The sequence below is a fragment of the Anopheles funestus genome, chromosome X (genome assembly GCF_943734845.2).
Source record: "Anopheles funestus chromosome X, idAnoFuneDA-416_04, whole genome shotgun sequence".
NCBI classification, from domain to species: Eukaryota; Metazoa; Arthropoda; class Insecta; order Diptera; family Culicidae; genus Anopheles; species Anopheles funestus.
This window is the reverse complement of record NC_064597.1, coordinates 10,768,244-10,784,788: the sequence shown is the minus strand read 5'-3', so window position 1 is coordinate 10,784,788 and position 16,545 is coordinate 10,768,244. Positions and strand designations below refer to the sequence as shown.

The following is a 16,545-nucleotide window of genomic DNA, read 5'->3' as shown; positions in this document are numbered from 1 at the left end:
CATATTTTGTTGTGTTTTTGTACTGTTGAGAAAAGAAATTAATTTTTAAACGGCTGGCAGTTGCGGCTAACGGATAAGGTTTTAAAAAATCGAAAAATATATTTTATTTATTTTATTTTATATAACACCAAGAGAGCATCCTTCAACGGAGGTAACATTAACTGTCTTTTCCTCCATTCGATTTCAGTGTTACCTTCTATCATGGATGCTCTCTTGGTGTTGCCGAAAACTGATTCTTCAATACTAAGAAAGAATATTCTTTTACACTTATGGAGTAACCTTCTAGTCGAGATGAAGTAGTATGGGTGATCGGTAGTTTCTCAACATCAAGAGAGCATCCTAAAAAGGAGGTAGAGGTGATATCACTACCATTTCCCCAGCTTAGTGCCTCATTTAGCGGTCTCTCTTCCGCATGTGGCAGATAATTCTCTCTTTCATGCGGATTATTTCCCCTCTATTCTGCAACACCAAGAGAGCATCCTTCAAAGGAGGTAGAGGTGTTATCACTACCATTTCCCCTGCTTAGTGCCTCATTTAGCGATCTCTCTTCCGCATGTGGCGGATTATTCTCTCTTTCATGCGGATTATTTCCCCTCCATCCGAGTTGGTTACCTTCTACCATGGATGCTCCTACTAGCCGGGATGGAGTAGTATGGGTGATCGGTAGTTTCTCAACACTAAGAGAGCATCCTTCAAAGCACGTAAAAGGTGTTATCACTCCCATTTCTCCAGCATAGTGCTTCGCTTAGCGGTCTCTCTTCCGCATGTGGCGGATTATTCTCTCTTTCATGCGGATTATTTCCCCTCCATCTGAATGGATTACCTTCTACCATGGATGCTCCTACTAGCCGGTATGAAGTAGTATGGGTGATCGGTAGTTTCTCAACACTAAGAGAGCTTCCTTCAAAGCAGGTAAAGTTGTTATCACTCCCATTTCCCCAGCTTAGTGCCTCATTTAGCGATCTCTCTCCCGCAGGTGGCGGTTATTCTTTCTTTCATGCGGATTATTTCCCCTCCATCTGAATGGATTACCTTCTACCATGGATGCTCCTACTAGCCGGTATGAAGTAGTATGGGTGATCGGTAGTTTCTCAACACTGAGAGCTTCCTTCAAAGCAGGTAAAGGTGTTATCACTCCCATTTCCCCAGCTTAGTGCCTCATTTAGCGATCTCTCTTCCGCATGTGGCGGATTATTCTCTCTTTCATGCGGATTATTTCCCCTCCAGCCGAATGGGTTACCTTCTTCCGTGGATGCTCTCTTGGTGTCGAGAAATCATTTTTGATTTTTAAGCCGTCAGCGTTTTCGGATCGAAAAATGATTCTGCAACACCAGTGAGCATCAAAGGAGGTAGAGGTGTTATCACTACCATTTCTCCAGCATAGTGCTTCGCTTAGCGGTCTCTCTTCCGCATGTGGCGGATTATTCTCTCTTTCATGCGGATTATTTCCCCTCCATCTGAATGGATTACCTTCTACCATGGATGCTCCTACTAGCCGGTATGAAGTAGTATGGGTGATCGGTAGTTTCTCAACACTAAGAGAGCTTCCTTCAAAGCAGGTAAAGTTGTTATCACTCCCATTTCCCCAGCTTAGTGCCTCATTTAGCGATCTCTCTCCCGCAGGTGGCGGTTATTCTTTCTTTCATGCGGATTATTTCCCCTCCATCTGAATGGATTACCTTCTACCATGGATGCTCCTACTAGCCGGTATGAAGTAGTATGGGTGATCGGTAGTTTCTCAACACTAAGAGAGCTTCCTTCAAAGCAGGTAAAGGTGTTATCACTCCCATTTCCCCAGCTTAGTGCCTCATTTAGCGATCTCTCTTCCGCATGTGGCGGATTATTCTCTCTTTCATGCGGATTATTTCCCCTCCAGCCGAATGGGTTACCTTCTTCCGTGGATGCTCTCTTGGTGTCGAGAAATCATTTTTGATTTTTAAGCCGTCAGCGTTTTCGGATCGAAAAATGATTCTGGAACACCAGTGAGCATCAAAGGAGGTAGAGGTGTTATCACTACCATTTCCCCAGCTTAGTGCCTCATTTAGCGATCTCTCTCCCGCAGGTGGCGGTTATTCTTTCTTTCATGCGGATTATTTCCCCTCCATCTGAATGGATTACCTTCTACCATGGATGCTCCTACTAGCCGGTATGAAGTAGTATGGGTGATCGGTAGTTTCTCAACACTAAGAGAGCTTCCTTCAAAGCAGGTAAAGGTGTTATCACTCCCATTTCCCCAGCTTAGTGCCTCATTTAGCGATCTCTCTTCCGCATGTGGCGGATTATTCTCTCTTTCATGCGGATTATTTCCCCTCCAGCCGGATGGGTTACCTTCTTCCGTGGATGCTCTCTTGGTGTCGAGAAATCATTTTTGATTTTTAAGCCGTCAGCGTTTTCGGATCGAAAAATGATTCTGCAGCACCTACAAAGCAGGTAAGATCAACTGTCTCTTCCTCCAGCTGATTTCAGTATTACCTTTTTCCATGGATGCTCTCGTGGTGCTGAAGAAAAATCATTCTTCAAAACTAATACAAAAATTTAAAAAAAATCCAAAAATTTGAAAATTTCATAACGCTTATTTTTGTACCAAGTTTTTTGCCTATATCTCGGTCGATATCCAACGGATTGCCAAACTTTAACCTGTGGTCGATAGATGGCAACAATGGCTACATTTTCTTCTTGGACAGCCATGCCCTCAGATGTCTGTGCCAGAAGTTATTCGAGGAACCAAGTTCCTTACCCTGTTTTTGAACAATTTAGCAAAATTGAAAATTGTGATATATTTTAATGGGAATTTGTTGCAATATGTTTCTTTTCACTTAAATAGTGCTTTAAACTAAAAAAAGAATAAAAAATCTGAAAAAAATTTCAAAAAAATTTTCCACTCGAAAATTTCATAAGGCTTACCCCTTACGATTTTTTTGGGAAATTTTGCAAAAAAAATTAAATTGTTTTATTTTAATGCCAATGGGTTGCAATGAGTTTCTTTTCACTCTAATAATGCTTGAAATAAAAAAAAGAGTGAAAAATAATAAAAAAAAAATCGAAAAATTCAAAAAAAATGAAAATTTTCCTCATTTTTGCACCAAATTTTGTCTATAACTCGGTCGATATCCAACGGATCGCCAATCTTTAACCTGTGGTCGGTAGATGGCACTAATGGCTACATTTTCTTCTTGGACAGCCATGCCCTCAGATGTCTGTGCCAGAAGTTATTCGAGGAACCAAGTTCCATACCCTGTTTGAGAAAATGTAAAATTTTCCTCATTTTTGCACCAACTTTTGCCTATAACTCGGTCGGTATCCAACGGATCGCCAAACTTTAACCTGTGGTCGATAGATGGCAACAATGGCTACATTTTCTTCTTGGACAGCCATGCCCTTAGATGTCTGTGCCAGAAGTTATTCGAGGAACCAAGTTCCTTACCCTGTTTGAGAAAATGTAAAATTTTCCTCATTTTTGAGCAATGTAGCAAAAATATTAAATGTGATATATTTTGATGGGAATTTGTTGCAATAAGTTTCTTTTCACTTAAATAGTGCTTTAAATTAAAAAAATAATAAAAAATCAGAAAAAAATTTCAAAAAAATTTTCCATTCGAAAATTTCATAAGGCTTACCCCTTACGATTTTTTTGGGAAATTTTGCAAAAAAAATTAAATTGTTTTATTTTAATGCCAATGGGTTGCAATGAGTTTCTTTTCACTCTAATAATGCTTGAAATAAAAAAAAGAGTGAAAAATAATAAAAAAAAAATCAAAAAATTCAAAAAAAATGAAAATTTTCCTCATTTTTGCACCAAATTTTGTCTATAACTCGGTCGATATCCAACGGATCGCCAATCTTTAACCTGTGGTCGATAGATGGCAACAATGGCTACATTTTCTTCTTGGACAGCCATGCCCTTAGATGTCTGTGCCAGAAGTTATTCGAAGAACCAAGTTCCTTACCCTGTTTGAGAAAATGTAAAATTTTCCTCATTTTTGCACCAAGTTTTGCCTATAACTCGGTCGGTATCCAACGGATCGCCAAACTTTAACCTGTGGTCGATAGATGGCAACAATGGCTACATTTTCTTCTTGGACAGCCATGCCCTTAGATGTCTGTGCCAGAAGTTATTCGAGGAACCAAGTTCCTTACCCTGTTTGAGAAAATGTAAAATTTTCCGCATTTTTGAGCAATGTAGCAAAAATATTAAATGTGATATATTTTGATGGGAATTTGTTGCAATAAGTTTCTTTTCACTTAAATAGTGCTTTAAATTAAAAAAAGAATAAAAAATCAGAAAAAAATTTCAAAAAAATTTTCCATTCGAAAATTTCATAAGGCTTACCCCTTACGATTTTTTTGGGAAATTTTGCAAAAAAAATTAAATTGTTTTATTTTAATGCCAATGGGTTGCAATGAGTTTCTTTTCACTCTAATAATGCTTGAAATAAAAAAAAGAGTGAAAAATAATAAAAAAAAAATCAAAAAATTAAAAAAAAATGAAAATTTTCCTCATTTTTGCACCAAATTTTGTCTATAACTCGGTCGATATCCAACGGATCGCCAATCTTTAACCTGTGGTCGATAGATGGCAACAATGGCTACATTTTCTTCTTGGACAGCCATGCCCTTAGATGTCTGTGCCAGAAGTTATTCGAAGAACCAAGTTCCTTACCCTGTTTGAGAAAATGTAAAATTTTCCTCATTTTTGCACCAAGTTTTGCCTATAACTCGGTCGGTATCCAACGGATCGCCAAACTTTAACCTGTGGTCGATAGATGGCAACAATGGCTACATTTTCTTCTTGGACAGCCATGCCCTTAGATGTCTGTGCCAGAAGTTATTCGAGGAACCAAGTTCCTTACCCTGTTTGAGAAAATGTAAAATTTTCCGCATTTTTGAGCAATGTAGCAAAAATATTAAATGTGATATATTTTGATGGGAATTTGTTGCAATAAGTTTCTTTTCACTTAAATAGTGCTTTAAATTAAAAAAAGAATAAAAAATCAGAAAAAAATTTCAAAAAAATTTTCCATTCGAAAATTTCATAAGGCTTACCCCTTACGATTTTTTTGGGAAATTTTGCAAAAAAAATTAAATTGTTTTATTTTAATGCCAATGGGTTGCAATGAGTTTCTTTTCACTCTAATAATGCTTGAAATAAAAAAAAGAGTGAAAAATAATAAAAAAAAAATCAAAAAATTCAAAAAAAATGAAAATTTTCCTCATTTTTGCACCAAATTTTGTCTATAACTCGGTCGATATCCAACGGATCGCCAATCTTTAACCTGTGGTCGATAGATGGCAACAATGGCTACATTTTCTTCTTGGACAGCCATGCCCTTAGATGTCTGTGCCAGAAGTTATTCGAAGAACCAAGTTCCTTACCCTGTTTGAGAAAATGTAAAATTTTCCTCATTTTTGCACCAAGTTTTGCCTATAACTCGGTCGGTATCCAACGGATCGCCAAACTTTAACCTGTGGTCGATAGATGGCAACAATGGCTACATTTTCTTCTTGGACAGCCATGCCCTTAGATGTCTGTGCCAGAAGTTATTCGAGGAACCAAGTTCCTTACCCTGTTTGAGAAAATGTAAAATTTTCCGCATTTTTGAGCAATGTAGCAAAAATATTAAATGTGATATATTTTGATGGGAATTTGTTGCAATAAGTTTCTTTTCACTTAAATAGTGCTTTAAATTAAAAAAATAATAAAAAATCAGAAAAAAATTTCAAAAAAATTTTCCACTCGAAAATTTCATAAGGCTTACCCCTTACGATTTTTTTTGGGAAATTTTGCAAAAAAAATTAAATTGTTTTATTTTAATGCCAATGGGTTGCAATGAGTTTCTTTTCACTCTAATAATGCTTGAAATAAAAAAAAGAGTGAAAAATAATAAAAAAAAATAAAAAATTCAAAAAAAAATGAAAATTTTCCTCATTTTTGCACCAAATTTTGTCTATAACTCGGTCGATATCCAACGGATCGCCAATCTTTAACCTGTGGTCGATAGATGGCAACAATGGCTACATTTTCTTCTTGGACAGCCATGCCCTTAGATGTCTGTGCCAGAAGTTATTCGAGGAACCAAGTTCCTTACCCTGTTTGAGAAAATGTAAAATTTTCCTCATTTTTGAGCAATGTAGCAAAAATATTAAATGTGATATATTTTGATGGGAATTTGTTGCAATAAGTTTCTTTTCACTTAAATAGTGCTTTAAATTAAAAAAAGAATAAAAAATCAGAAAAAAATTTCAAAAAAAATTTCCACTCGAAAATTTCATAAAGCTTACCCCTTACGATTTTTTTGGGAAATTTTGCAAAAAAAATTAAATTGTTTTATTTTAATGCCAATGGGTTGCAATGAGTTTCTTTTCACTCTAATAATGCTTGAAATAAAAAAAAAAGTGAAAAATAATAAAAAAAAATCAAAAAATTAAAAAAAAATGAAAATTTTCCTCATTTTTGCACCAAATTTTGTCTATAACTCGGTCGATATCCAACGGATCGCCAATCTTTAACCTGTGGTCGATAGATGGCAACAATGGCTACATTTTCTTCTTGGACAGCCATGCCCTTAGATGTCTGTGCCAGAAGTTATTCGAAGAACCAAGTTCCTTACCCTGTTTGAGAAAATGTAAAATTTTCCTCATTTTTGCACCAAGTTTTGCCTATAACTCGGTCGGTATCCAACGGATCGCCAAACTTTAACCTGTGGTCGATAGATGGCAACAATGTCTACATTTTCTTCTTGGTCAGCCATGCCCTTAGATGTCTGTGCCAGAAGTTATTCGAGGAACCAAGTTCCTTACCCTGTTTGAGAAAATGTAAAATTTTCCGCAGTTTTGAGCAATGTAGCAAAAATATTAAATGTGATATATTTTGATGGGAATTTGTTGCAATAAGTTTCTTTTCACTTCAAAAGTGCTTTAAATTAAAAAAAGAATAAAAAATCAGAAAAAAATTTCAAAAAAATTTTCCACTCGAAAATTTCATAAGGCTTACCCCTTACGATTTTTTTGGGAAATTTTGCAAAAAAAATTAAATTGTTTTATTTTAATGCCAATGGGTTGCAATGAGTTTCTTTTCACTCTAATAATGTTTGAAATAAAAAAAGAGTGAAAAATAATAAAAAAAAATCAAAAAATTAAAAAAAAATGAAAATTTTCCTCATTTTTGCACCAAATTTTGTCTATAACTCGGTCGATATCCAACGGATCGCCAATCTTTAACCTGTGGTCGATAGATGGCAACAATGGCTACATTTTCTTCTTGGGCAGCCATGCCCTCAGATGTCTGTGCCAGAAGTTATTCGAGGAACCAAGTTCCTTACCCTGTTTGAGAAAACGTAAAATTTTCCTCATTTTTGCACCAAGTTTTGCCTATAACTCGGTCGGTATCCAACGGATCGCCAAACTTTAACCTGTGGTCGATAGATGGCAACAATGGCTACATTTTCTTCTTGGACAGCCATGCCCTTAGATGTCTGTGCCAGAAGTTATTCGAGGAACCAAGTTCCTTACCCTGTTTGAGAAAATGTAAAATTTTCCTCATTTTTGCACCAAGTTTTGCCTATAACTCGGTCGGTATCCAACGGATCGCCAAACTTTAACCTGTGGTCGATAGATGGCAACAATGGCTACATTTTCTTCTTGGTCAGCCATGCCCTTAGATGTCTGTGCCAGAAGTTATTCGAGGAACCAAGTTCCTTACCCTGTTTGAGAAAATGTAAAATTTTCCTCATTTTTGAGCAATGTAGCAAAAATATTAAATGTGATATATTTTGATGGGAATTTATTGCAATAAGTTTCTTTTCACTTAAATAGTGCTTTAAATTAAAAAAAGAATAAAAAATCAGAAAAAAATTTCAAAAAAATTTTCCACTCGAAAATTTCATAAGGCTTACCCCTTACGATTTTTTTGGGAAATTTTGCAAAAAAAATTAAATTGTTTTATTTTAATGCCAATGGGTTGCAATGAGTTTCTTTTCACTCTAATAATGTTTGAAATAAAAAAAGAGTGAAAAATAATAAAAAAAAATCAAAAAATTAAAAAAAAATGAAAATTTTCCTCATTTTTGCACCAAATTTTGTCTATAACTCGGTCGATATCCAACGGATCGCCAATCTTTAACCTGTGGTCGATAGATGGCAACAATGGCTACATTTTCTTCTTGGACAGCCATGCCCTAAGATGTCTGTGCCAGAAGTTATTCGAGGAACCAAGTTCCTTACCCTGTTTGAGAAAATGTAAAATTTTCCTCATTTTTGAGCAATGTAGCAAAAATTTTAAATGTGATATATTTTGATGGGAATTTGTTGCAATAAGTTTCTTTTCACTCAACTAATGCTTTAGAAGAAGAAAAGAATAAAAAATATCAAAAAAAAAAATATTTTCCGCTCGAAAATTTCATAAGGCTTACCCCTTGCCATTTTTTTGAGCAAATTAGCAAAATTTAATAAATTGTTTTATGCGAAATTGTTACAATATGTTTCTTTTCACTCAAGTAATACCTTAAAAAAATAAAAAATAAAAAAGAACATCCTTGAAAGGAGGTAGAGGTGTTATCATTACTAATCCCTAGCTTAGTGCCTTAATAGAGGAGGTATCCTTGAAATCTTTTATAAATTATTTCAGGGAAATCTTTAATGAAAGATTTCATTTAAATATTTAACGAATGTTTTCATTGCAATGCATGAAATAACAAGAGAGCATCCTATAAAGAGGTAACATTAGCTATAATTTCCCCTGCTTAATGCATCATTTAGCCGTTCCTTTCTCGCATGTTATCATTGATAGCAGTTTCAGAACCTTTAGCATTGGTAGATTGGATTGAAAGAGATGAAAGTTTATTTCCCCTTCATCCGATCAACTCATATTATCGATCACCAATACTGGATCATCTCTCACCATGGTCAATGATAACATGCGGGAAAAGAATAACTATACGAAGGATTAGAACGGCTACTAGAGAAGAGAAGAGAATGTCGCTGGCGGCTGGTTCGAACCGCTGTAAATGTTATCTCTTAAGTAGGATGCTCTCTTGTTATTTTGGATGATTAATTTTGACAGTTCTTTCAGGATTTTGTCGCAGAAAACGAGCGGTTTTGGCGTTTAAAACAAAAAGAGAGCATCCTACAAAGGATGTAGAGGTGTTATCACTCCCATTTCCCCAGCTAAGTGCCGCATTTAGCGGTCTCTCTTCCGCATGTGGCAGATTATTCTCTTTTTCATGCGGATTATTTCCCCTCCATCCGAATGGGTTACCTTCTTCCGTGGATGCTCCTACTAGCCGGTATGAAGTAGTATGGGTGATCGGTAGTTTCTCAACACTAAGAGAGCTTCCTTCAAAGCAGGTTAAAGGTGTTATCACTCCCATTTCCCCAGCTTAGTGCTTCGCTTAGCGGTCTCTCTTCCGCATGTGGCGGATTATTCTCTTTTTCATGCGGATTATTTCCCCTCCATCCGAGTTGGTTACCTTCTTCCGTGGATGCTCTCTTGTTATTTCGGATGTTTAATTTTGGCAGTTCTTTCAGGATTTTGTCGCAGAAAACGAGCGGTTTTGGCGTTTAAAACAAAAAGAGAGCATCCTACAAAGGATGTAGAGGTGTTATCACTCCCATTTCCCCAGCTAAGTGCCGCATTTAGCGGTCTCTCTTCCGCATGTGGCAGATTATTCTCTTTTTCATGCGGATTATTTCCCCTCCATCCGAATGGGTTACCTTCTTCCGTGGATGCTCCTACTAGCCGGTATGAAGTAGTATGGGTGATCGGTAGTTTCTCAACACTAAGAGAGCATCAAAGGAGGTAGAGGTGTATCACTACCATTTCCCCTGCTTAGTGCCTCATTTAGCGATCTCTCTTCCGCATGTGGCGGATTATACTCTCTTTCATTCGGATTATTTCCCCTCCATCTGAATGGATTACCTTCTTCCGTGGATGCTCCTACTAGCCGGTATGAAGTAGTATGGGTGATCGGTAGTTTCTCAACACTACAGGGTTTATCAGGTCAATATGGCATCTGAAAGGCATAGTTCGCCGGCCAGAACATGTATTTCGTTTCCTGTCAAGTATTTCATTTGCCTCAACATGAAAATCCTGTTGCCCAATATGATTTTAGAGATTATTGCTTTAGCTTTTTCACCGGGATTGTTGCCTGCTCCTGCTCGTTAATTGTACCATATTTTCTAATTTATTTTTCATGCTTTTTTATAGTTTTTTTTAATAAAATCATATCATTTAATAAAGGGTGAGAGCACAGCGTTACGCTGTTGTGCCATTTGGAGCAAAATTTGTTAGAATCATTAAATTATGAGGAGGTTTATCACGAACATTTCGAAAACATGCATGTGTATGTGTAGCATGTGTCAAACCGAATCCGAGCAAAATGTAAACAAAAAAAAATTAGCATGGTACTTTTTATTCCAGCAATTATATATTTCGAATAGATGAACGGAGGAAATATAATTGCATTGCAAAAAATAGTTTATTAGCTCTTTTACACTCCGTACACAATATCAAACCGTTTTATTGCATTCTACGCTATTACGGGATTTTTAAACTTGGCACTCATATGCTTTCGAAATGTTCGTGATAAACCTCCTCATAATTTAATGAATCTAACAAATTGTGCTCCAAATGGCACAACAGCGTAACGCTGTGCTCTCACCCTTTATTAAATGATATGATTTTATTAAAAAAAACTATAAAAAAGCATGAAAAATAAATTAGAAAATATGGTACAATTAACGAGTAGGAGCAGGCAACAATCCCGGTGAAAAAGCTAAAGCAATAATCTCTAAAATCATATTGGGCAACAGGATTTTCATGTTGAGGCAAATGAAATACTTGACAGGAAACGAAATACATGTTCTGGCCGGCGAACTATGCCTTTTAGATGCCATATTGACCTGATAAACCCTGTAAGAGAGCTTCCTTCAAAGCAGGTTAAAGGTGTTATCACTCCCATTTCCCCAGCTTAGTGCTTCGCTTAGCGGTCTCTCTTCCGCATGTGGCGGATTATTCTCTCTTTCATGCGGATTATTTCCCCTCCATCCGAGTTGGTTACCTTCTTCCGTGGATGCTCTCTTGTTATTTCGGATGTTTAATTTTGGCAGTTCTTTCAGGATTTTGTCGCAGAAAACGAGCGGTTTTGGCGTTTAAAACAACAAGAGAGCATCCTTCAAAGGAGGTAGACGTGGTATCACTATCCGTTCCTCAGCTTAGTGCTTCGCTTAGCGGTCTCTTTTCCGCATGTGGCGGATTATTTTCTCTTTCATGCGGATTATTTCCCCTCCATCCGAATAGGTTACCTTCTACCATGGATGCTCTCTTGGTGATGCAGAAAACTGATTCTTCAAGACTAAGAAAGATGATGGTTTTACACCTACGGAGTAATCTTCTAGCCGAGATGAAGTAGTATGGGTGATTGGTAGTTTCTCAACACCAAGAGAGCATCCTTCAAAGCAGGTAAAAGGTGTTATCACTCCCCCCTGCTTAGTGCCTCATTTAGCGATCTCTCTCCCGCATGTGGCGGATAATTATCTCTTTCATACGGATTATTTCCAATCCATTCGAATAGGTTACCTTCTTCCGTAGATGCTCTCTTGGTGTCGAGAAATCATTTTTGATTTTTAAGCCGTCGGCGGTTTTGGATCGAAAAATGATTCTGCAACACCTACAAAGGAGGTAAGATGAACTGGCTCTTCCTCCAGCTGATTTCAGTGTTACCTTCTTCCATGGTGCCGAGAAATTAATTTTCGATTTATTAAAAACGGTCGGTCACGAGGACATTTGCGAAAGAAAATGCAGGAACAATTTAATTAATAATTTGAGTATTTAATTTTGTTATTTATTTACATATAACATAAAGAAAAAAGGATAAATATTCAGAAACTACATTTAATAAACATAAATTTCAATAAACATAAATTTCTCAATCTTTTCATCGGTCGATCACGGGGAAAATTATGATTAAATTCAAATTAATGTATTAGTAAGAATACAAACGAAACGTTTCCATCCCAAAAACGCAACACATAAAGTTTGCTGTGATTTTTTGCGTTGTTCGCTGCATCATCTAGTTAATGTGTTTGTTTTTATTGAAATTAATTTTTAATAACCTTTTTTGTTTCTCGCTTCCCACCCGTTAAGCTGCTTGCGCGCACTCCTTGGTTTTACTTGCTGCTGGGGGTATTTTTTTCCTATCGCTCACTTGCACTTTTCTCTGCCTTGTTCCTTTTTTCTTGTTTGCAACGTAAAAAAAAACTCATTCTTAAACGCTCTTCTTTTCTATCTATCTATCTACGTTACACTCTGTTTCCTTTTTTGTTTTTGCTCTCGTTGCCTCGTGTTTCACGTCGATCTACGTGCCATTATCAAAGCCATTTTTAATCGATGATTTATTCAACCTGCCCTATATCGTTCGTCCTGCCGCTTGTTTATTATCTTTCTCACTCGCTTTCATTTTGTTGCACACGCGTCTCTGAGATTTCCTCCACGTCACAGCAGTTTATAAACATATTATCGCATGTTAGTTATGTTTAGTGGTTTTGTTCATTTGTTTTCTGCTTAATTTGCAAATATTACATTTCCATTTCGTCTGCCTTAGCCATTCGATATAGTGTTTCTCTTATTCCATTTGCGTGTTAATATAATATAAATCTGTCCTATTTCTTTTAATGTGTTCTGGTTTTCCTTATGTTTTTTTGTTGTTGCAGTTACAGGTTTAATATGGTTCTGCAGGTTTGCTTTTACACTGTGGCAGGAGCTAAGCAAAACAGATAACTTTTGTTCTATTTGGGCTTTTTGTTTTAAAATTAGCCTAGTGTTTGCGTTAATACGGTCATTATTAGAATGGTTTTCTGTTTAGTTTGTGTACACTAAACTAAAAGCTTACACTTCAACAATGTTTTTAATGTCTTTTTGCTCTTTCTCTTCCTTCGTATGCAAACCCGTTGCGATAAAAGATAAATTAGGAGAAAATGTGGGACAGTAACAAAAAAAGAAGAAAAAAACATCTTTTCCACAAAAAGAGTTCGAAACGAATGGGTGAAAACTAACATGTTTTACATTTTTGTTGGATTTTTTGTTCTTAATATTTTAACACAGATTTAAAAGCATTCGTTTGTTCTACAGCAGATAAAGAGAGCATATTTTACACAGCGTGGCATTAGGTGTAAGATTGTGTGTGTGTGAGTGTGTGTGTGTGTGAGAGAGAGAGAGGGAAGAATCTTATCACTTCCGAATTTTTGGAGAAAAAAAAACAATATTCCATACCGTAATGGAATCGTTTTTTTTTATGTTCGCGGCGTTTGTGGCCCTTTTATGGCCCCGTCCTGCACAACCCTAACAATGCACTTGTAACGTCTAACAAGTGTTGGCTGGGTTGGCATCTCTTCCACTCACTCACTGCACCTCTGCGCTAGAGACACCTGAGGGTAAAAACCTCGTACATTTGCGATCTACGTATGTGTTATTAGCTTGCTTTGTCTTTTCTTTTAAAGGTGCTTACGGGACAAAACTAAAAAACAGACAGGAACGAATGTTTCAAAAAAAAACATTTCTTTTTTTGTTTATCAAACTCCCTATTAATAGCTCTCCTGTTGTTCCCATAGGGAGTCAACGGTAAGCCCAACGCCACACATCACACAAGCATACAGTCACGTCCTAAATCATAAACACCTTGCCCTGAGCATGCGCCCTCGTAGCCATATTTTCTGCGCCATAATTTTATAATGTGTTGTTTGCCTATATAATGTCTCAATCGTATGTCATTTTACTGTTGTTTTCTTTTCTCTCGCCCTCCGCATTAACATATCACGTTGATTTGCGCGATCCGGTACAGAAATTGCTTTCATTAGGACACAGTACTACATTACTTTATATAATTACGATAATAATAATAATAATAATATTGTTTATGTAATAATAATAATACAACAATAGTAGAGGATTCGCCATCATCACTCTGTAATTACAAATAGCATATCGCGATGCACCCCATCAGAAGTTTCGTGTGTTTTTCTTGTTGTTGCTTCTCGCACTCGTGTGTTTTTGGGGGGTCAGTTCTACTTCTATAGACGCTTCCTGTAATCTGTCAAATAAATCCCCCCGGGGGCGAAATCGGATTTGTTGCTCAAGTGATTAATCAGTGATGGTGTTTTTTTGTTTGTTTGTTAATTATTAGTTTGACTGCGTGTGGTTCTGCTTACCGAATCTGCAGTATCGTTTACAATTGTAAAATAACTACAGCTTTGTGAACATACTTAAACAAAAATTAATATCTTGATATGAACGGATTATTAAGTCGGATATTCTCTCTCTCTCTCTCTCTCGTTCACTCGTTCGCGTTCGCATTCACACACGTGCTCGATTTCGCTCCTTCTCTATGTCTGTTCTAGCATGGAGTTATTTTGTGTCGAAAGGAATGCCTTCTGTTGGGAGTTTTTTTTTGTTGTAAAGTTTGTGTGTTTTCCTTCTCTTTTTTTTTGGTAAATTTTGTTAAATTTGCAAAGCAATCGAGTTTTAATACTATATACTATACTGCTAGCACCCGGTACACTGACTCATCGGAAAAGTGAAAAGCACTTCTAACGTAAACCAAAAGACCGATAACTTCCGTTTTCCCCGGTATGCTATAAAGCAACACACACACACACACCCATGTCTATATAAGAGTATCATCTTTAGTTACGCTGATGATTAGCTAATCTCTTGAGAATTGTTCAACCAACGAAGCCGCCTTTAGGAATGTTCTTCTGCTGAACTTGGTGCCTCCTTCTTTGTTTTTTTTTTGGTTCTCTCATACAATGACTTACTAACACAGTTCAAACCCATCATGCCCAGGCACCATGTGGTGATGTGCCTTTTACTAAACGCTTTTTAAACCAGTTTTGGGAAAGAAGAACGAAAGGAGAATCGCACGAAAGCATTGGAAAGAAACATGCTCGGACAAAATGTACTTAATCTTAGACGCGGGAGCAGATGAATATTATGTAAATAAAATATTTTTTTAAAAAATACATAGAACATACAAAAGAAAAGAGAACGCTTCTCTTGCGACACAGTGAAAACAATTACTTGAAAGCAACAAGACAGTTCAAATAAAAAAAAAAGAAATAAATTACGACACTAATGTTATATAACGCAAAGCTTAGCACGTGTTCCCCCATCCTCCTTCGGGCAATTTTGTTTTGATGGTGTTTGCTGTTTTACTTCACGTTTTTTTTTCATTCTTAAAAGGATGTTTAGTTCAAGCGCTTGTTCTCCTTTTTGTTTTGTTTCTTACGAGAGAAGGCCGTCAACAGCTAACAAGACTATAACAGATCGCCTGTAGGTTTTGTCTCAGTTTGTTTTGTGTTTGTAGTATTAGTATTGGGTTAAGGCGATCATCAAAACACTCCCAATCACCGTCCGGGCGCTTTGCCAGTTTTACTTGTGATGGCTCAATTTGGCTGCTTGTGACACCATCTCCTCCTGTGCCAATTTCGCACGGAACTCGGACATTAAATCCTTGAACGAGTTGGCAACTTCGGCAAGCTGCGTAAACAGCTCCTCTCCGCGCTTGCAGTAGGCTAAAAACAAATGCGTAAAGAATTATTAGATTAATGTTGTTTCGACAGTCGCTTGGTCGAAAGATTCTTGAGAAAAACTGAATTAATCGTAGTTCGGTGATGTTGCTTGATAAAGTGAAAAAGATTTTCAGAGAGTTGAAACAGACTTCAAGAGGCATTCTAAAGATTTGAATCTTTTATCCACTCTTTTGCAAATCATAAATATATTACTCTAAACTAATCCTTTCATCCCTCATTGTCTCATTTGTCGGTACAGAGAGTGAGTGAGCAAAAATGTAAAAGAGTCAGTAAAAGTGTCATAAAAACTCCTTATGCTGAGTTGAAACCATAAACTCCTTTGTACGATTAAACTCACTCACTCTTACTTATTGTGCAGTAGAGATGAGAATAACAACTCTTTTAAATGAGTCAACTCAGAGTTGCCGTGGTGAGTTGAGCTGCAAAAAGAGTAAATACGTGAGTTGAATCGAAAACGTGCGAGTGAGTTGAAACGAAACGTTTGATACACATGATTTGAAACGGAATACATGTGTACATACCCAAACTAGCCAAATTAATATACTTCTCGCTCTGTCTAACTATCAAACCTGTATAAGCGAACAAACGGGCTAGTCTGATCAGCAAGGACGTGAAACGGGATTCGCCTCTGCTTAGGAGATTTGCAAATTTATAGCATTTTTTTATTATTTTTTATTATTTTAAAGCATTATAGTCTATTATTACCTTAGAAAATTTTCAATTTCTTATAATTTTTTAAATTTTTTATTCTTTTTTTTATTTAAAGCATTACTTGAGTGAAAAGAAACTTATTTGAACCGATTGGCATTAAAATAAATCAATTTATTTTTTTTTGCAAAATTTCTCAAAAAAATCGTAAGGGGTAAGCCTTATGAAATTTTCGAGTCAAAAATTTTTTTGATATTTTTTTCTGATTTTATATTCTTTTTTTAATTTAAAGCACTATTTAAGTGAAAAGAAACTTAT

General features: G+C 36.4%; 1 protein-coding gene and 1 long non-coding RNA gene across 6 annotated transcripts in view; one reads left to right on the top strand and one right to left on the bottom strand.

Moving 5' to 3' along the window:
• Window positions 1-716: 716 nt before the first annotated feature.
• LOC125763506 (uncharacterized) lies at window positions 717-3,547 on the top strand. Of its 2 annotated transcripts, none has more exons than XR_007418350.1 (3): window positions 717-912; window positions 1,120-1,564; window positions 2,003-3,547. It is a non-coding gene; the product is annotated as an uncharacterized LOC125763506 (long non-coding RNA). The 2 variants fall into 2 exon arrangements; XR_007418351.1 differs by lacking the exon at window positions 2,003-3,547 and adding an exon at window positions 1,624-1,950 and having other exon boundaries at window positions 1,120-1,559.
• Window positions 3,548-12,030: 8,483 nt separating this feature from the next.
• LOC125763367 (kinesin-like protein Klp10A) overlaps window positions 12,031-16,545 on the bottom strand; it is an 83,889-nt gene continuing 79,374 nt past the window's right edge. For all 4 annotated transcript variants that reach the window (XM_049426466.1, XM_049426475.1, XM_049426455.1 and 1 more), the window contains one exon: window positions 12,031-15,561. In XM_049426466.1, the coding sequence (XP_049282423.1) occupies window positions 15,419-15,561 (143 nt within the window). In that variant the 3' untranslated portion in view covers window positions 12,031-15,418. The remainder of the gene's footprint in view (window positions 15,562-16,545) is intronic.